The sequence below is a fragment of the Nerophis ophidion genome, linkage group LG01 (genome assembly GCF_033978795.1).
Source record: "Nerophis ophidion isolate RoL-2023_Sa linkage group LG01, RoL_Noph_v1.0, whole genome shotgun sequence".
Classification (NCBI taxonomy): domain Eukaryota; kingdom Metazoa; phylum Chordata; class Actinopteri; order Syngnathiformes; family Syngnathidae; genus Nerophis; species Nerophis ophidion.
This window is the reverse complement of record NC_084611.1, coordinates 49,680,966-49,703,278: the sequence shown is the minus strand read 5'-3', so window position 1 is coordinate 49,703,278 and position 22,313 is coordinate 49,680,966. Positions and strand designations below refer to the sequence as shown.

Here is a 22,313-nt window from a genome sequence, read left to right as displayed (position 1 = left end):
GTTTCCAAATAAAATTTGAAATGTTGACTTGTCAGACCACAGAACACTTTTCCACTTTTCATCAGTCCATCTTAGATGAGCTCGGGCCCAGCGAAGCCGGAGGCGTTCCTGGGTGTTGTTTCGCTTTGCATAGTAGAGTTTTAACCTGCACTTACAGATGTAGCGACCAACTGTAGTTACTGACAGTGGTTTTATGAAGTGTTCCTGAGGCCATGTGGTAATATCCTTTACACACTGATGTGGGTTTTTAATGCAGTACAGCCTGAGGGCTCAAAGGTCCGTAATATCGATTACGTGCAGTGATTTCTCCAGATTCTCTGAACCTTTTGATGATTTTACGGACAGTATATAGTAAAATCCCTAAATTCCTTGCAATAGCCCGTTGAGAAATGTTGTTCTAAAACAGTTCGACAATTTGCTTACAAATTGGTGACACCTCGCTCCATCCTTGTTTGTGAATTACTTAGCATTTCATGGAAGCTGCTTTTATACCCAATCATGGCACCCACATGTTCCCAATTAGCCTGCACACCTGTGCGATGTTCCAAATAAGTGTTTGATGAGCATTCTTCAACTTAATCAGGATTTATTGCCACCTTTCCCAACTTCTTTGTCACGTGTTGCTGGCATCAAATTCTAAAGTTATTAATCATTTAGGAAAAAAAATAAAAATTTTTTTATCAGTTTTAACATCAGATATGTTGTCTTTGTACCATATTCAACTGAATATGGGTTGGAAATTATTTGCAAATCATAGTATTCCGTTTATATTTACATCTAACACAATTTCCCAACTTATGTGGAAACGGGGTTTGTATATATATATAAAAAAATGTATATATATATATATATATATTTATATATGTATACATCTCTCTCTCTCTGTGTATATATATATATATATATATGTATATATATATATATATATATATATATATGTTTATATTTATTTATGTATATTTATATATATATATATAAATATATAAATATATATGTGTATATTTTTATATATGTACGTATATATATATATTTATATATATATTTGTTTATATTTATATATGTTTGTATACTGTATATATATATATACATATATATGTATACATTTATATATATATATACATATATGTATGTTAATATGTATATATATAATATATATGAATGAATATGTATATATGTATCAATATATATATATAAATGCATATATATGTGCGTGTATATATATATATATTTGTATATGTATATGTGTGTGTGTGTATATATATGTGTATGCATATGTGTATATATGTATATATATATTATTAAATGTAAATGTTATGTAATTTACATTATATTTATATATATATATATATACATATATATGTATTTATGTGTGTATATATATATGTATGTATACGTATATATGTGTGTGTGTATATATATATATATATATATACAGTGGGGCAAAAAAGTATTTAGTCAGCCACCGATTGTGCAAGTTCTCCCACTTAAAATGATGACGGAGGTCTGTAATTTTCATCATAAGTACACTTTAACTGTGAGAGACAGAATGAGAAAAAAAAATCCAGGAATTCACACTGTAGGAATTTTAAAGAATTTATTTGTAAATTATGGTGGAAAATAAGTATTTGGTCACTTCAAACAAGGAAGATCTCTGGCTCTCACAGACTTGTAACTTCTTCTTTAAGAAGCTCTTCTGTCCTCCACTCGTTACCTGTATTAATGGCACTTTTTTGAACTTGTTATCTGTATAAAAGACACCTGTCCACTGCCTCAAACAGTCAGACTCCAAACTCCACTATGGCCAAGACCAAAGAGCTGTCGAAGGACACCAGGAAAATAATTGTAGACCTGCACCAGACTGGGAAGAGTGAATCTACAATAGGCAAGCAGCTTGGTATGAAAAAAACAACTGTGGGAGCAATTATCAGAAAATGGAAGACATACAAGACCACTGATAATCTCCCTCGATCTGGGGCTCCACGCAAGATCTCATCCCGTGGGGTCAAAATGATCATGAGAACGGTGAGCAAAAATCCAAGAACCACACGGGAGGACCTGGTGAATGACCTGCAGAGAGCTGGGACCAAAGTAACAAAGGTTACCATCAGTAACACACTACGTCGACAGGGAATCAAATCCTGCAGTGCCAGACTTGTCCCCCTGCTTAAGCCAGTGCATGTCCAGGCCCTACTGAGGTTTGCCAGAGAGTACATGGGAGAATGTCAAGTGGTCAGATGAAACCAAAATACAGCTTTTTGGTATAAACTCAACTCATCGTGTTTGGAGGAAGAAGAATACTGAGTTGCATCCCAAGAATACCATACCTACTGTGAAGCATGGGGGTGGAAACATCACACTTTGGGGCTGTTTTTTTGCTAAGAGGAAAGGACGATTGATCCGTGTTAAGGAAAGAATGAATGGGGCCATGTTTTGTGAGATTTTGAACCAAAACCTTCTTCCATCAGTGAGAGCTTTGAATGGTTGACCAAATATTTATTTTCCACCATAATTTACAAATAATTTATTTAAAATTCCTACAATGTGAATTCCTGGATTTTTTTCTGTCTCTCACAGTTGAAGTGTACCTATGATGAAAATTACAGACCTCTGTCATCATTTTAAGTGGGAGAACTTGCACAATCGGTGGCGTACTAAATACTTTTTATCCCACTGTGTAATATATATATATATATATATATATATATATATATATATATATATATATATATATATATATATATATATATATATATATATATATTAGGGCTGTGAATCTTTAGATCTTTAGGTGTCCCACGATTCGATTCAATATCGATTCTTGGGGTCATGATTCGATAATATATCGATTTTTTTCGATTCGATTTGATTCCCAATTAAAAAACGATATTTTACCGATTCAAAACGATTCTGTATTCATTCAATACATAGCATTTTAGCAGGCCCTACCCTAGTCTGCTGATGTGCTAGCAGAGTAGTAGATTAAAAAAAAAAAAAAGCTTTTATAATTGTAAAGGACAATGTTTTATCAACTGATTGCAATAAGGTACATTTGTTTTAACTATTAACGAACCAAAAATATTACTTATTTTATCTTTGTGAAAACATTGGACACAGTGTGTTGTCAAGCTTATGAGATGTGATGCAAGTGTAAGCCACTGTGACACTTTATTTTTTTATTTTTACAAATGTCTAATGATAATGTAAATGAGGGATTTGTATTCACTGCTATGCTGAAATTATAACTAATATTGATACTGTTGTTGATAATATTCATTTTTGTTTCACTACTTTTGGTTTGTCCTGTGTCGTGTTTGTGTCTCTTCTCAATTGCTCTGTTTATTGCAGTTCTGAGTGTTGCTGGGTCAGGTTTGGTTTTGGAATTGGATTGCATTGTTATAGTATTGCTGTGTAGTGGTTTGTTGAATTGATTAAAAAAAACATATAAAAAAATTCGATTTTTTAAAAATGACAATCGATTCCGAATTGCACAACGTAAATGATTTGATTCGTATTCGAATCGATTTTTCCCCACACCCCTAATATATATATATATATTTATATATATATATGTGTGTGTGTGTGTATGAATATATATATATACATATATATATATATATACATATATATATATATATTCATACACACATATATATATTTATATATATATATGTGTGTGTGTGTGTATGAATATATATATATATATATATATATATATATATATATATATATATGCAATGTTATTTTATGACCAAAGAGTGTAATATCTGCGCATGCGGTCACCCAAAGGACTATCTTCCCATCAAGCGCTGACTAATTGTGTTTCCTCCTCGTCTGTCACCTCCCTCCATCTTTTCTCTCCATGCTGCTGCTCTTTGTGTGGCGGCAAGTAAAGAGGCTGTAAATAATAAGAACAATAGCAAGTAAAGACGCTGTATGTAAATAATAAGAACAATAGCAAGTAAAGAGGCTGTAAATAATAATAAGAATAGCAAATAATGGGCTGCACTCTTCTTCAGACAGCCATGAAGGCTGAAGGCTGGTAGGAGGACATGTCTTGTGGCTTGCGGAGGAGACAAAAGGAAGGTGCTGGCGCTTACTATCAGCTCACTTCTTTCCTGCCTTGCATGTGCTTAAGCCCTCACTGCAGGGAGGGCCAACTACTGTGTCTTGTTGTGAGGGCCACACTTGCAAAAACTACTGTGTCTTGTTGTGAGGGCCACACTTGCAAAAACTACTGTGTCTTGTTGTGAAGGCCACACTTGCAGAAACTACTGTGCCTTGTTGTGAGGGCCACTATTGCAGTAACTACTGTACCTTGTTGTGAGGGCCACACTTGCAGAAACTACTGTGCCTTGTTGTGAGGGCCACTCTTGCAGTAACTACTGTGCCTTGTTGTGAAGGCCACACTTGCAAAAACTACTGTGTCTTGTTGTGAAGGCCACACTTGCAGAAACTACTGTGCCTTGTTGTGAGGGCCACACTTGCAGAAACTACTGTGCCTTGTTGTGAGGGCCGCACATGCAGAAACTACTGTACCTTGTTGTGAGGGCCACTCTTGCAGTAACTACTGTGCCTTGTTGTGAGGGCCACACTTGCAGAAGCTACTGTGCCTTATTGTGAGGGCCACACTTGCAGAAACTACTGTGCCTTGTTGTGAGGGCCACGCTTGCAGAAAGCCTCGTGGAAACCATTAGTTTGGACCCCGGTGTTGTACGTTTGCTAGCATTGTTCAAACGTCTATGCAAGGATGTGTGGTCCTCTAAACCAGTGGTTCTCAATGGGGTACGTGAGATTTTTTTTTAAATATTCTAAAAATAGCAACAATTCAAAAATCCTTCATGTATATATTTTTTGAATAATACTTCAACAAAATATGAATGTAAGTTCATAAACTGTGAAAAGAAATGCACAATGCAATATTCAGTGTTGACAGCTAGATTTTTTGTGGCCATGTTCCATAAATATTGATGTTAAAGATTTATTTTTTTGTGACGAAATGTTTATGAATCCAGATGGATCTCTATTACTATCCCCAAAGAGGGCACTTTAAGTTGATGATTACTTCTATGTGTAGAAATCTTTATTTATAATTGAATCACTTGTTTATTTTTCAACAAGTTTTTAATTATTTTTACATCTTTTTTTCCAAATAGTTCAAGAAAAAACACTACAAATGAGCAATATTTTGCACTGTTATATAATTTAATAAATCAGAAACTGATGACATAGTGCCGTATTTTACTTCTTTATCTCTTTTTTTTCAACCAAATATGCTTTACTTTGATTAGGTGGTACTTGAATAAAAAAATGTTCACAGGGGGTACACCACTGAAAAAAGGCCGAGAACCACTGCTCTAAGCCAATAATAAGTACTTTATAATGACTAATTTTGAGACAATATTTGACTCATTTGCATGTTAATAAGCAACTAATTAATGGTGAATAGGTGTACCTGAGAATAACGTGTTACCTGAGTTTATGTGTGTTAATTAATGTACTATAACAAAGTAGTTGCATTATACATAATTAACAAACTGTTTATTAATGTGCTATAACAAAAGAGATGTAATATACATCAATTAACAACCTTTGTGTTTATTAATGTACTATAACAAAGGAGTTGTAATATACATCTATTAACAGTCTGTGTGTTACTTAACGTGCTATAATAAAGGAGTTGTAATATGTGTCTAAGTTAAGTCGTAGAAAATGTGAACGTTTAAAAATGAAAGAAGCTTTCTGTGCGGCCCGGTAGAAAATGCGTGACGGACCAGTGCCGGTCTGCGGCCCGATGTTTGGGGACCGCTGGTCTATAAAAGAGGAGCGCTCCAATGTTGTATGGAATGTTCTAGTCTAATAGTCCTGTTTGGTGTGAGTGTGAGAGTGTCATGTCATGTTCTTGTCTAATATTCCTGTTTGGTGTGAGTGTGCCATGTCATGTTGTAGTCCGGGGGTCAGCAACCTGCGGCTCTTTGGCGCCGCCCTAGTGGCTCTCTGGAGCTTTTTCCAAAATATATGAAAATGGAAAAAGATGAGGGGAAAAAAAGCATATTTTTGGTTTTAAATATGGTTCTCGGAGGAGGAAAAACACAAACCATCCTAATTGTTATAAAGAACACTGTTTATATTAAACATGCTTCATTAATTTGAGTATTTGTTGAGCGCCGTTTTGTCCTTCTAATTTTGGCGGTCCTCGAACTCACCGTAGTTTGATTACATCAGGGGTGTCCAAAGTGCGGCCCGGGGGCCATTTGCGGCCCGCAGCTAATCGTTTAACAGCCCGCCACACAGTCTGCAAAAATTGCAAAATATATGGTATTGCAAAAATAAAAAAAAACATTTAAAAAAAGTAAAATGAGGGGAAAGCTAATGAAAAAAAGTGGCAATGTTGACACAAAGCTGCCATGCAGGCAGTTTTTTTTCCCTTTTGTCTTTATTTTCTTTTTTTTTTCCATTGCTCAAAAAAAAAAAATGAGCAAAAAATCTGTTATAATGAATTATTACTTAAAAATGATCACTTTAAAATGTTTTTTGTGGAAAAAAAATTGCATATGTTGTGTGGTTGCCATATAAGAACATCAAACTTTTGACAAAAGAGCATAAAACAAACAAAATAATAGTTCAAACTTAAAATCGACAGATATATCGGAAGTTGATCTTGAAATTTAAGTGTTAAAAGTAAAAAAACAAAAACTAATAAAAATGCATCACGTTATGAGTGAGGAACCTTTCAGATCTCAAATATATTTAGTAGGATTTTATTTAACTGTTCACTGTGATTACTCAAAAATATTAAATAATTAAAATCAATGGTGTCCTGCATTATTGATCTTTGAGGGCTTTGATTTCTAAAAAAATAAGGAACTCTCCTGAAGGAATCAATAAAGTACTATCTATTTATCTATCTAAATACTGCATATTTCAGTTTTACTATAAAAAACAAAGTTGTCTTTGACAGAAAAGGCATAAAACCTTATTTTTTTTACTGATTTACTGTAAGCATTAAATAAAAAATAATCATAATAATTGGACTTCTTTTTAACATTTTTGTGACTGAGACCCTCTATGCTCCCCAGGAGCCCTATGGATAAAAAAAAAAAAAAATCCAAATATTTTGTTATGGTTTGAAAATGAAAAATATCAAAATGACCCCTGCATGCTTAAATTTTTTCGTGTTCAGACCTCTGTGGAAAAAGTTTGGACACTCCTGGTTTACATGTATAACTTTTTCTGACTTTCTAAGACGTGTTTCATGCCACCTCTTTTTCTGTCTCATTTCGTCCACCAAACTTTTAACGTTGTGCATGGATGCACGAAGGTGAGTTTTGTTGATGTTATTGACTTATGTGGAGTGCTAATCAGACATTCAGTGGGGCAAAAACGTATTTAGTCAGCCACCGATTGTGCAAATTCTCACACTTAAAATGATGACAGAGGTCTGTAATTTTCATCATAGGTACACTTCAAATGTGAGAGACAGAATGTGAAAAAAAAATCCAGGAATTCACATTGTAGGAATTTTAAAGAATTTATTTGTAAATTATGTTGGAAAATAAGTATTTGGTGAACCATTCAAAGTTCTCATTGATGGAAGGAGGTTTTGGCTCAAAATCTCACGATACATGGCCCCATTTATTCTTTCCTTAACACGGATCAATCGTCCTGTCCCCTTAGCAGAAAAACAGCCCCAAAGCATGATGTTTCCACCCCCATGCTTCGCAGTAGGTATGGTGTTCTTGGGATGCAACTCAGTATTCTTCTTCCTCCAAACACGACGAGTTGAGTTTATACCAAAAAGCTGTATTTTGGTTTCATCTGACCACATGACATCCTCCCAATCCTCTGCTGTATCATCCATGTATCCATTTTGGTATAAACTCAACTTGTCGTGTTTGGAGGAAGAAGAATACTGAGTTGCATCCCAAGAACACCACACCTACTGTGAAGCATGGTGGTGGAAACATCATGCTTTGGGGCTGTTTTTCTGCTAAGGGGACAGGACAATTGATCCGTGTTAAGGAAAGAATGAATGGGGCTATGTATCGTGAGATTTTGAGACAAAACCTCCTTCCATCAGTGAGAACTTTGAATGGTTGACCAAATACTTATTTTCCACCATAATTTACAAGAAAAATCTTTAAAATTCCTACAATGTGAATTCCTGGATTTTTTTTCACATTCTGTCTCTCACAGTTTAAGTGTACCTATGATGAAAATTACAGACCTTTGTCATTATTTTAAGTGGGAGAACTTGCACAATCGGTGGCTGACTAAATACTTTTTTGCCCCACTGTATTTGGTCACTGCATGACTGCAAGCTAATCGAAGCTGAAATGCTATTAAGCCTATCACTATGTACATATTGCATCATTATGCCTCATTTGTAGCTATATTTGAGCTCATTTAGTTTCCTTTAAGTCCTCATAATTCAATTTATATCTCATGACACACTATCTGTATGTAATATGGCTTTTAATTTTTTGCGTCTCCAGACGCATTTGTTTTTGTATTTTTCGTCCAATGTGGCTCTTTCAACAATTTGGGTTGCCGACCTCTGTTCTAGTCTAATAGTCCTGTTTAGTGTGAGTGTGAGAGTGTCATGGTGGGGTTCTAACCATGCATCTGTGTTGTGTCCCTGCAGTCACACACCTCCACCATGCTTGTCAGCCTCCCCCCCGTCCCGTCTCGGGACACACCACCCCTCTCCACTTCCTCTCGCCCACGCCCACCCCCACATCCCTGCTGGAGGCCGCTGCTGCCCCTCCTGCTTCTCTCCCTGCTCCTGCAGCCCGCCTGCGGGGCTCGCAGGGCCGGCGGTCCGGGCGCGGGGTCAGGAGGCGCCCACGGGGGGCCGGGCGGCCCCAAGCGAGGCGCGGCCGTCCCCCCTCAGTACTCCCCCGGACCCCAAGCGCTCCCGCCCATCAGCCCCAAACTGGGCAGCTCCCTCAGCATCGCCGTCATCTTGGTCGGGAACTCTAGCGAAGTGGCGCTGGGGGCGGGGCTGGAGAAGGAGGACTTCCTGCACATCCCCTACCCGCCCAAGGTGGAGGTGGTCACCATGAACGAGACCGACCCAAAGAGCATCATCCACCAGATCTGCACGCAGATGAGCAGGAACTCGCTGCAGGGCGTGGTTTTCGGGGACGACACGGACCAGGAGGCCATCGCTCAGATCCTGGACTTCATCTCGGCGCAGACTCACATTCCCATCCTGGGCATCAGGGGAGGATCCTCCATGGTCATGGCGGCCAAGGTAGGAAGACCACTCGCAAGGTGAAACAGCTGGAACTACCTTCTTACTGGGAAGCAGCGTTAGAACATGTTAGTCAAGGTGGTGTCTCTCCAGGGAAAACACTGTAACTCGGCCTGTCGCCATCACGTCTCCACCTTCATTCTAAATCGTAAATAAACTCTAGCAAAAGTCAGCCAGCAATGGAAGCAAAATGAGTCGCTCTATTTTGCCTATAATTCGCTCTAAAAATTGTTTTAAATAACCCATCAACAATTTATATACTCGCGGTTTCCACGTTCAACAAATTTTCAGGAATTCTTAGTCTTTATTTTTATTTTTTTTATTTACCTTATTTTTAACCTTTTTTAGTGCGATGACTCCTCCCACGTTTTTCCACCTATTTCAAAAGTTCAACAAAACAAAAAAAAATTCCCGGTTTTCCCGAAACCTATTACTACTTCAACATTTCTTGACCGATTTAAACAAATTCCATAATACCATTTCTCAATTAAAAACTGTTACTTCTTCAACATTTTTTGAGCGATTTAAATAATTACAACACCCAAAAAATCAGCTCATTCAGGACATCCATTCTCCCAATCATTAGAAAAAAAAAAAAAAAACTTTTTCCAAAATTCCCAAATTTCCAAGAAGTTCCCATTGAAATTATTGGGGCATTTTTTCCAAGTTGCACAATTCCCACATTTTTCAACCGATTCAAACCATTCGAACTTCAATACATTCAACTCATCCTGGAAATTCAAACAACCATTTTCCATTTTAATTATTATTTTTTTTTTATACCTTATTTCCAACCTTTTTTAGTGCGATACCCCTCCCATGTTTTCAACCTATTTCTAACCATTCCACTGTCAAAACATTCCTCTTAGTCAAAACAAAAAAAACAAGTTGGTTTAAGAACTTGAAAAATTCCTGGTTTTCCCGAAATTCCGTAATACCATTTCTCAATTAAAAACTGTTACTACTTCAACATTTATTGACCGATTTAAACAATTCCAACACCAACCAATTCAGCTTATTCAGGACATTCATGCTCTTAATCATTTTCTAAAAAAAATATCCCGATTTTCCCAAAATGTCCAGGAAGTTCCCATTGAAATGAATGGGGCATTTTTCCAAGTTGTACAATTCCCACATTTTTCAACCTATTCAAACCATTCCAACTTCAAAATATTCAGCCTGTTCAGGAGTTGTGTGCTGGTCTTCCACAACTAATATTTTCTTAACTGGATTACCTAGATTTTCCAGTCTTTATAAGGACATTTTCCCCATTCAAAATGAATGATCCATTTTTCAAACTTCCACAATTCCCACATTTTTTAACTGATTGAAACCATTCCACCTTCAACACATTCAATACATCCTGGAAATTCAAACTATCATTTTTCCACGTTCAAATTTCCAGGAATTCTTATTTTTTTTAACCTTATTTCCAACCTTTTTCAGTGTGATGATTCCTTTCACATTTTTCAAGCGTTCCACCGTCAAAACATTCCTTTTAGTCAGAACAAAAAAACAAGTTGGTTTAGGAACTTGAAAAATGCCCGGTTTTCCCCAAATTCGTGATACCATTTTTCAATTCGAAACTGTTACTACTTCAACATTTCTTGACCCATTTAAACAATTTCAACACCAACCAATTCAAATCATTCAGGACATTCATGCTCCTAATCATTAAAAAAAAAAAAAATCCCGCATTTCCCAAAATTCCCAAATTTCCCAATTTTTGAGAAAGTTCCCATTGAAATTAATGGGGCATTTTTTCCAAGTTTCACAATTCTCACATTTGTCATCCTATTCAAACCATTCCACTTTCAACACATTCAATTCATCCTGAAAATTCAAACAACTATTTTTCCACGTTCAATGAATTTCCAGGGATTCTTTATTTATTTTATTTTTTTACCTTATTTCTAACCTTTTTTTAGTTCGATACTCCTCCCACATTTTTCAACCTATTTCGACCATTCCACTGTCAAAACATTCCTTTTAGTCAGGACAAACAAACAAGTTGGTTGAAGAACTTGAACAATTCCCGGTTTTCCCGAAATTCCGTGATACCATGTCTCAATTAAAAACTGTCAGTACTTCAATATTTCTTGACCAATTTAAACAATTCCAACACCAACTAATTCAGCTCATTCAGGACATTCATGCTCCTATTCATTTTTTTTTTAATCCTGATTTTCCCCCAAATTCACATATTTCCAGGAAGTTCCATTGAAATGAATGAGGCATTTTTTCAAAGTTGCCCAATTCTCACATTTTTCAACCTATTCAAACCATTCCAACATCAACACATTCCACTCATCCTCGACATTCAAACTAACACTTTCCCAAGTTCCAAACCAAATCCCACTTTTCCTGGAAATTCTAACTCTTCATACTACATTCTGTCAGCATTTCACTTCAACTTGGGCATTGGAGCATTCACACACATCTAGTTGTCAAGTGTTTTCCTCAAGACTAGAAATGTGTGATGTTGCAATATCCCTAATTGTTTATCAGTAAAAATACAAACAGTAAAGTGTTACCTTTTTCATTTCTGGGCGTTGAGTTGTTTGTGAATCTGCGAAGGATGTCATTAGAGATGATGGAATATTTCCCAACATTATTAAAATGCTGTAATCAGCCTGATTGGGATAATTGTTTGAATGGTAGTGTTTGATGAAGTTTGGAGTATTTAGACAGCATGATGCAAGTATTATGTTTGGGAGAGAGAGGAGTCGGGATGGGAACTGATGAGATGTTCCAGGTTCTTTATCGGGTCTTATTTTGAAAAAAAAAAAAAAAGGTGGATTGCCATCAGTTTGTTTAGTTTAGAGCTAACGTGACCACAGAAAAAACACTTTTTTGAGCATAAATATAATAAAAATTCTTCTGCAAAATGTAACAAAATCAAAATCATGTGTAACATTAAGTAACGTGATATGAACTCGTCACATGCCAAGTGAGATATGATTATTATGTTTTTGACCTACACTGTAAACAAGTCTGTAAATTATATGCAAAATGCTGTGTAAATAGTAAATAAAAAGAATACAATGTTTTGCAAATCCTTTTCAACTAATATTCAATTGAATAGACTGCAAAGAGAAGACATTTCATTATCAGACTGGGAAACTTTTTTGCAAATAATCATGAATTTAGAATTTAATGGCAGCAAAAAGTTGTCATAGGGGCATTTTTACCCGTGTGTTACATGGCCTTTCCTTTTAACAACACTCAGTACAGGTTCAGTAACTGAGGAGACACATTTTTGAAGTGGAATTCTTTCCCATTCTTGCTCGATGTACAGCTTAAGTTGTTCAACAGTCTTCCGCCTCATATTTTAGCCTTCATATTGCACCACACATTTACAATGTCTCGACTACAGGCAGGCCAGTCTAGTACCCGCACTCTTTTACTATGAAGCCAAGCTGTTGTAACACCTGGCTTGGCATCGTCTTGCTTAAATAAGCAGGGGTGTCCATGATAACGTTGTTTGGATTGCTCCAAAAGCTGTACGTACCTTTAAACATTAATGGTGCCTTCACAGATGTTACCCATGCCTTGGGCACTAATACACCCCCATACCACCACACATGCTGGCTATTTCACTTAACGCCTAGAACAGTCCGGATGGTTCTTTTCCTCTTTGGTCCAGAGGGCACGACGTCCCCAGTTTCCAAAAACAATTTGAAATGTGGACTTGTCAGACCACAAGGACACTTCTCCACTTTGCATCAGTCCATCTTAGATGAGCACGGGCCCAGTGTTTCTGGGTGTTGTTGATAAATGGTGTGGGCTTTGCATAGTAGAGTTTTAACTTGCACTTACAGATGTAGCGACCAACTGTAGTTACTGACAGTGGTTTTCTGAAGTGTTCCTGAGCCCATGTGGTGATATCCTTCACACACAGATGTCGCTTTTTAATGCAGTACCGCCTGAGGGATCCAAGGTTTTCGGTCTTGCCGCTTACGTGCAATGATTTCTCCAGATTGTCTGAAACTTTTGATGATATTACGGAGCGTAGATGGGGAAATCCCTAATTCTTTGCATTAGTTGCTTGAGAAATGTTGTTCTCAAACCATTTGCTCAGGCATTTGTTGACAGAGTGGTGACCCTCGCCGCGTCCTTGTTTGTGAACGACTGAGCATTTCATGGGAGCTGCTTTTATACCCAATCATGGTGCCCACCTGTTCCCAATTAGCCTGTTTTACCCTTCTTTAGCTGCCTTCTTGTTTTATCACACATCGCTGCCTTTGTACCTGTCCATGTTTACTTTTGTATGTACATTAAATTAACCAAAAATTTGGACTTTGGAGCATTGTTCACGGACTCTAGCATTTGGCTCTATTAAATGCAATGTTATTGGAACCATGACTTATGTCATCACTTGTTCACACCTCCTCATATGAAAGATACTATTCCTTCTCGGTGTCTCAAGATGGGTAGAAACACACACACACACACACACACACACACACACATTGCTTTTTGCTCATTTTTGCTCATTGCTTTTTTTGAAACCTTTTCTGTCAGCCTTGTTGTGGTTCTCCAACACACAAACACATAGAATGCAAGAGATGCAGGCGGTGGACACGGTTGTCATGGCAACCACTTTCCTTATACATTCCCCTTGATTTACTGTATGAAAGCGGTTACAAGGAGGGGAAAAAGACAGCAATCGCTATTTCTCAGTCTGACAAAAGCCGTGCCCGGAGTTAAAAAAAAAAGAAAAGAATGAAGGACTTTGATCGGATGAATGTGTCAAAATGTGGGACATATGATGGGGAAAAAAAGGAGTGTTGTGAAAGAGAGCTGGCCATGTTGCGCTTCATATTGTTCAGTTTTGAGGACCTCATTGTGCTTCCTGATTGAACCCCAACAATGCTCAAGACCACCGCTACCTTTGGAAGGGATGAGGCTATACCAAACGTTTTCATGGGAAAATATTGCGCATAGATGCAATGAACATTATCTACAGGTCCCTTATTATGCAAAATTAACTTTTTAAGTATGGATTGATCTAATAGTGCTCCCTAGAACCGGTTTATTACCATATTTTACGGGCTATATCAAGGCCACACCCACTAAATTTTAGTTTCCACATTTAAGTTGCACATACACACACACACACTATATATATATATACATATATATATATATGTATATATATATATATAGTGTGTGTGTATGTGTGTACACGCACACACATACACACACACTATATATATATATATATAGTGTGTGTGTATGTGTGTGTATGTGTGTGCGTGTGTGTGTGTGTATATGTATGTGTTAATTAATTACGCGTTAACTGATCAATCTTTTAACGCCGACAATTATTTTATCGCACATTTGCGTATATTGTTTACATGCTTTTATTTTGTTAACGCCTTTTCTTAACAAGATGGCATCTCCCGGATGTACTTCGGCGTCGAGGGGCTCTTGGTAAAGATGGAACATTTGGCAAAAATACCGGACAATTCTGCAAATTTCATGGCTGGCTTACAGCGTGGTCACTCCGGGATCACTTACGACCGCCAGATAATTCTGAATGTGGATGGATCGGGCCTTTTTGGACTGAATGACGCGTACTTGCTAGACCGGCTAGCTAGCTCCAGCGGCCTGTGAAGCAGCGGAGTATATGTGTTGTCTGTCTATTTATCAATAATGCAGACGAGGAGTGTTGGCTGAGTTCTTAACGTTTGCTTTCAGAGCGTGCATATCACAACATACAAGATGCCGTCATGGCGACACAACCTATACCGGGCTACCGCGCATGCTCGTCACTCCTGTTGCATGCTGGGTAGGGTAGTTCTTTTTTTCCCTGGCTCATAACATCACAAATAGTACCATGTATATGCGTTCAGTTTATCAAAGCACCAAGCAAACAATCGGACAATTCCCATCATATCAATTCCTTGATATGGTCGTAATTATTTTAAGTGCACTACGCAGAATAAACACAAAATTATTAATATTGCTACTACGGATAATTTGATCAAAAATTCCCTAAAACAGCCCACTACCTATAATATAGGTTTTTTAAACATAAGACCCTGATAAAAATTTTTTTTCTGCTGTTACCTCAGAAATTGCCTGTTCAGATGTTATGATTGTGGCTCAGAGATTTGTATGTAGATTATATTTATTTTCCATAACAAACAGGATAACTTAAATACCCTGGCAGTGGCAATAAGCTTAAATGTTTGTATTTACATTTTTTGAGTAGATTTTCATAAAATATGCTATTTAACTGCTACTGTTTAACAAGGACTGATTTAAATTGTGTTTGCACAACAAATGTTTTGGCGCTTTTGTTCATGTGAGAGAATATTCCAATAAAGGTGCACTACACAGTACTTTTGAATTCATTATTGGGCTTTGCGTATACAATGCAGTTAATCGCGATTAATCGGAGGAATTGTGCGATTAACTTCGATTAAAATTTTTAATCGTTGCCCAGCTCTAATATATATATATATATATATATATATATATATATATATATATATATGTATGTGTGTGTGTGTGTGTGTGTGTGTGTGTGTGTGTGTATGTATATATATATATGTGTATACCTATATATATATATATATATATATATATATATATATATATATATATATATATATATATATATATATATATATATATATATATATATATATATATATATATATATATATACATATATATGTATGTATGTGTATATATGTATTTATGTATGTATATATATATATGTATGTATGTATATATATATGTATGTATGTATATATATATATATATTAGGGCTGTGAATCTTTGGGTGTCCCACGATTTGATTCAATATGGATTCTTGGGGTCACGATTCGATAATATATCGATCTTTTCCATTCGATTTGATTCTCGATTCAAAAACGATGTTTTTCTGATTCAAAACGATTCTGTATTCATTCAATACATAGAATTTCAGCAGGATCTACCCCAGTCTGCTGACATGCTAGCAGAGTAGTAGATTAAAAAAAAAAAAAAAAGCTTTTATAATTGTAAAGGACAATGTTTTTACAACTGATTGCAATATGTAATTTTGTTTTAACTATTAAACGAACCAAAAATATGACTTATTTTATCTTTGTGAAAACATTGGACACAGTGTCTTGTCAAGCTTATGAGATGCGATGCAAGTGTAAGCCACTGTGACACTATTGTTCTTTTATATTATTTTTATAAATGTCTAATGATAACGTCAATGAGGGATTTTTAATCACTGCTATGCTGAAATTATAAATAATATTGATACTGTTGTTGATAATATTCATTTTTGTTTCATTACTTTTGGTTTGGCCTGTGTCGTGTTTGTCTCCTCTCAATTGCTCTGTTTATTGCAGTTCTGAGTGTTGCTGGGTCAGGTTTGGTTTTGGAATTTGATTGCATTGTTATGGTATTGCTGTGTAGTGGTTTGTTGGATTGATTAAAAAAAAAAAAAAGATTTTGTAAAAATGAGAATCGATTCTGAATCGCACAACGTAAACGATTCGATTTGTATTCAAATCGATTTTTCCCCACACCCCTAATATATATATATATATATATATATATATATATATATATATATATATATATATATATATATATATATATATATATATATATATATATATATATGTATGTTTGTATGTATGTATGTATGTATGTATGTATGTATGTATTAGGGATGTCCTGATCCAGGTTTTTGCACTTCCGATCCGAGACCGATACTGGCCGATACTGGCCTATCCGAGCGTTTATTAAAGTTTAAAGTTATTTAGCCTACTTAGTTGTCAGATTCATGCTGGAAAGGATTTTAGTACTCTTGATTACAACTAGCCAGCTGAATTAGGTGAGTTTGAATAATACACAATAGTTGGTATTCAAGGATAAACACAAAATATAAAAAATTATACATGACAAACAGAAATGGCATCATTAAACAGTAAAAAAGTGAACAGTATGAAGTGCAAATAATGCTCTAAACCAGGGGTGCCCACACTTTTTCTGCAGGCGAGCTACTTTTCAATTGACCAACTCGAGGGGATCTACCTCATTTATATATATCATTTATATTTATTTATTTATGAAAGAGACATTTTTGTAAACAAGTTAAATGTGTTTAATGATAATACAAGCATGTGTTACACATATCGATGTCTTTCTTTCACAAAGACAAGAATATAAGTTGGTGTATTATCTGATTCTGATGACTTGCATTGATTGGAATCAGACAGTAATGATGATAACGCCCACATTTTCAAATGGAGGAGAAAAAAAGTTGTCCTTTCTGTACAATACCACATGAAAGTGGTTGGTTTTTGGCATCTAATTCATCTAGCTTCCATACACTTTACAAGAAAAACATTGGCAGCAAATTCCGTAGCTTGCTTGATTGACATTCACGGCACCCGAGGGTCTTGTGAGATGACGCTGGCTGCTGCCAGTTCATTATTATGAAAAAATGACAGAGAGGAAGGCGAGAAACACTTTTTATTTCAACAGACTTTCGCGCCGTTCCTTCCGTCAAAACTCTAAAGGCCGACTGCACATTTCCTATCTTCACAATAAAAGCCCTGCTTCATGCTGCCTGCGCTAACAAAATAAGAGTCTCGGAAAGCTGGCGTGCACATCACTTCTGCACGCCAGCTTTCTGAGGGATCGCTTGTGCACGCCAGTTTTCCGAAGCTCTGTATTTAGTCAGCGCAGGCAGCATGAAGCAGGGCTTTTATTGTGAAGATAGGAAATGTGCAGTTGGCCTTTAGAGTTTTGACGGAAGGTACGGCGCGAGAGTCTGTTGAAATAAAAAGTGTTTCTCGCCTTCCTCTCTGTCATATTTTCATAATAATGATCTTGCCGCAGCCAGCGTCATCTCACAAGACCCTCCGGTACCGTGAATGTCATTTAAGTGATGTCTTGGTGAGGATTGATGATCACTAATTTTTAGGTCTATTTTTTTTAAAAGCCTGGCTGGAGATCGACTGACACACCCCCCGCGGTCGACTGGTAGCTCGCGATCGACGTAATGGGCACCCCTGCTCTAAACATTATTTAAAAAAGCAAAACACACAAACAACCTGAGTGGGATAAAATGTCTATAACTCAGCATCAATACTGTATATATATATATATATATATATATATATAAATATACATGTATATATATACATATATATACTGTATATATATATATATATATATATATATATATAAATATATACATATATATGTATATATATATATATATATATATATATATATATATATATATATATATATATATATATATATGTATATATATATATTTTATTTATTTATTTATTTATTTATTTCGGCAATCTTCACATAAAACAAGGAACAACAAAAAAAAAACGAAAAAAAAAAAAACACTCATTTGAGCAATGATTGAGCCGAAAGGGTGTAGGTTGAAGCAACGCTTATATAAACCTACCCCATCACAACAAGAACAAGGTTCAAAATATATAAAATCTAAAACATGCTTCACTTATATTACTTTTTTTTTTTCAAACAATATATAAGCAACACATATGTAGCACACGTCTCATATACACAGTTTAACATTTAAATCAAACATATACATTTGTACACTTATATACATATATACATATATATATATGTATATGTATGTATATATAGACAGACATCCATCCACTTTCTACCGCTTACTCCCTTTGGTGTCGCGTGGGGCGCTGGCGCCTACCTCAGCTACAATCGGGCGAAGGTGGCGTACACCTTGGACAAGTCGCCACCTCATCGCATATATATATATATATATATATATATATATGTATATATATATATATATATATATATATATATATGTATATGTATATGTATGTATATATACATATGTATATGTATGTGTGTGTATATATGTATGTATATGTGTTGTGAATTTTTTTATTCACGCAGAAATATTTTGTAAATGTTTATTTACATACCTTAAGTGGTTCCAAGCGGTGTCTGTATCAGGGCAGTAAAACGGCTGATCAAACAAAACATAAGTCATGGTCATGGACCACTTGCTGTGCAAGCTCGCTCTCCAATCAATGGACTTGATAACTCCACGGGGGGTGTTTTAGTGAATTTACTGAGGAATTTGTGAAAGTGAAACAATACAAAAAGAACGCCCCAGCGTTTACCTGTTTCTCACCTTTATTTGTAAGGGATCCCGGGAGTTGGCAGTCCCGTCAGCGACCCTATTTCTGTCCCTTTGCTTGATTCACCTTAAGGGCAATGGACGGCTGAGTAACGCTTAAACAGCTGCACCGGGCCCTCCATAGCTCCCACTCCCTCTCCTTTGTTGCAAGTTGTGTTGGTTCAATGCAACATGTTTGTGTGCTACTGCTATGAGGTTATTTGTCTTGGCCTCAGTCTGGACCCACCCCTGTAGTCCAGCCTTTGACTGAACCCCCCACCCTTGTAGCATTTACCTGTTTCTCACCATTTTTTTTGTAAGGGATGCCGGAAGCGAACCTATTTCTATCTCCCTGTAATGTTTGTCTGACCTTGAATGGGATTGTGCTGAAAATCTTAATTTCCCCCTCTGGGATTAATAAAGTACTTCTGATTCTGATTCCGATTTGATAAGAATACTGCAAATGTTTAACTGGCCTCTACCTTCTTCTTCTTAAGTCCGTCTGTAAGATTTTCATTTCCAAACTTTGAGTGCACACCTGTGCCTTTGCAGAATCTGAACACTATTTTCACAACTAATGAAACGCAACACACAAGGCCCCCCACACCCACCCAGCGCCTCACCATTGCTTGATTTCCCTTAGGGGCGATGGATGGCATGAGTGACGCTCAAACAGCTGCAGCAAGGCCCTCCGTAGCTCCCACTCCCTCCCTTCTGTTGCAAGTTTTGTTGGTTCTATGTAACATTTATATGTGTGCTAAGGCTATGAGTTTTTTTTCCCTTGGCCTCAGTCTGGACCCCCTCCCTGGAGTCCAGCCTTTGACAGTGTTGACCTGTTTTTCACCTTTTTTTGTAAGGAATGCCGGGAGTTGGCAGACTCGTCAGCGACTCTATTTCTGTCTCCCTTTAATGTTTGTCTGATCTTGAATGGGATTTTGCTGAGAATCTCAATTTCCCCCTCGGGGATTAATAAAGTACTTCTGATTCTGATTCCGATTTGATAAGAATCCTGCAAATGTTTAACTGGCCTCTACCAGTTTGTATTTATAAATAAAAGCTTACCTTTTTTATATTTATAAATATAAAAAAGGTAAGCTTTTATTTTTTTCCTGTTTGTAATTTTTAAAATCTTAATGAATGTTAATATTAATATATTAATATTAATCAATATTAATATCGATTAATATATTAATCAATATATTACTACATTGATTAATGTACAAATATATATATATATATATATATATATATATATGTATTAATATATTAATTTAATGTTTGTCTGATCTTGGATGGGATTGTGCTGAAAATCTCAATTTCCCACTCGGGGATTAATAGAGTACTTCTGATTCTGATTCCGATTTGATCAGAATCCTGCAAATGTTCAACTGGCCTCTACCTTCTTCTTCAGTCTGTCTGTAAGATTTTCATTTACAAATTTTGAGTGCACACCTGTGCCTTTGCAGAATCTGAACCCTCTTTTCACAACTAACCCTGCACCTTACCATTGCTTGATTCACCATAGGGGCGATGGATGGCTGAGTAATGCTTATACAGCTGCAGCCGGGCCCTCCATAGCCCCCACTCCCTCCCCTCTGTTGCAAGTTTTGTTGGTTCAATGTAATTTTTTTTAATGTGTGCTACGGCTATATGTTTTGTTTTCCTTGGCCTCAGTCTTGAACCCCTCCCTAGAGTCCAGCCTTTGAATGACACCCCCTCCCCCTACGGGATAAAAAAAATACTTCTGATTCTGATTGTGATTCCGATTCAATCAGAATCCTGCAAATGTTCAACTGGACTCTACCTTCTTCTTCAGTCCGTTTGTAAGATTTAAATTTCCAACTTCTGAGTGCACACCAGTGCCTTTGCAGAACCTGAACCCTATTTTCACAACGCAACCCGGTCCTAATTCCCAGTAGAGATTGCGAGGTCACATGAACGGTGACCTGGCTGGCGGTAGTTTCCATTTATAACGAGCGGGTGCTTCGGTGACAGATGCAGGGAACCCAATTTGCACGAAAAAAATTTGCACATTTCCGTCCGGTCATTAATTCACACGCGAGGTCGTGTTGCTATCGGCAGAACGCGGCGACAGCGTAGGCCCAGGCCTTTGCTCGACTCCAGCTCTGGAGACTAATGAGGTCTTCCAGATCTTTTGTCGGGACGTAAGCGGCGCGTGTTGAATGAGAATAGCCCCTCGCCTGTGTTTGGGGAGATTACAGCAGTTGTTTGCAGCGCGCACACAAGGTACGGCCAAAGACACTTGCTCCTACAGCATTCATTATATTTGCATTGTTTCCTTTTTCCATTCAGCAATGGCTGCCGTTTCTTTTAATCATGCAGGGGGCCTTACAGTTGCCGCATGTTAACTATCTGTCACAGGAAAAAGTGCCTGTCAGGTCGTCGATAGGAAAATATGAGATTTCTCGAGGGAGAGACCAAGTGTCATTAAAGTCCTCTCTTGCATACACAGATGACGGGAAACTTCAGGAGAAAGTCATTTGCACCTTTTATCAGTTGGCACCAACACCTTAGGTGGGTCCATGCCGTATCTCATGTTGACTTTGCAGAGACAATTGACAGTATCTGTTCACTGGACTACGCAGGATCCTTCTGATGCTAAGCCCAAAAACGCACTACTTTGTGGACGCTGTCTGCTCCACATTTCCCGTGAGAGTTTTCCTGGGTTTCAGCAGTTTTGTTTGGTTTTGTTTTCGTCACAGTCTGTCCAGGCAGAGTGTCAGCTTCAAACACTGATGACATCTAATAATCAGACAAGAAGCAAGGAATCGTGCAGAGACAGAGTTACATTTTGCTCATGAGGAGACATGTGTATTCTAGTTACAGAACCAAACTACGTTCTAAAAGTCCAGACCGCGTGCCTCCTCTATTTATTAGGAAGGT

General features: G+C 36.8%; 1 protein-coding gene across 4 annotated transcripts in view; it reads left to right on the top strand.

Moving 5' to 3' along the window:
* The window catches only part of grin2bb (glutamate receptor, ionotropic, N-methyl D-aspartate 2B, genome duplicate b), a 308,114-nt gene that overhangs the window by 87,958 nt on the left and 197,843 nt on the right, over nucleotides 1-22,313 (top strand). For all 4 annotated transcript variants that reach the window (XM_061906010.1, XM_061905985.1, XM_061905994.1 and 1 more), the window contains exon 3: nucleotides 8,642-9,253. In XM_061906010.1, coding sequence (XP_061761994.1) covers nucleotides 8,642-9,253 — 612 coding nt within the window. The remainder of the gene's footprint in view (nucleotides 1-8,641; nucleotides 9,254-22,313) is intronic.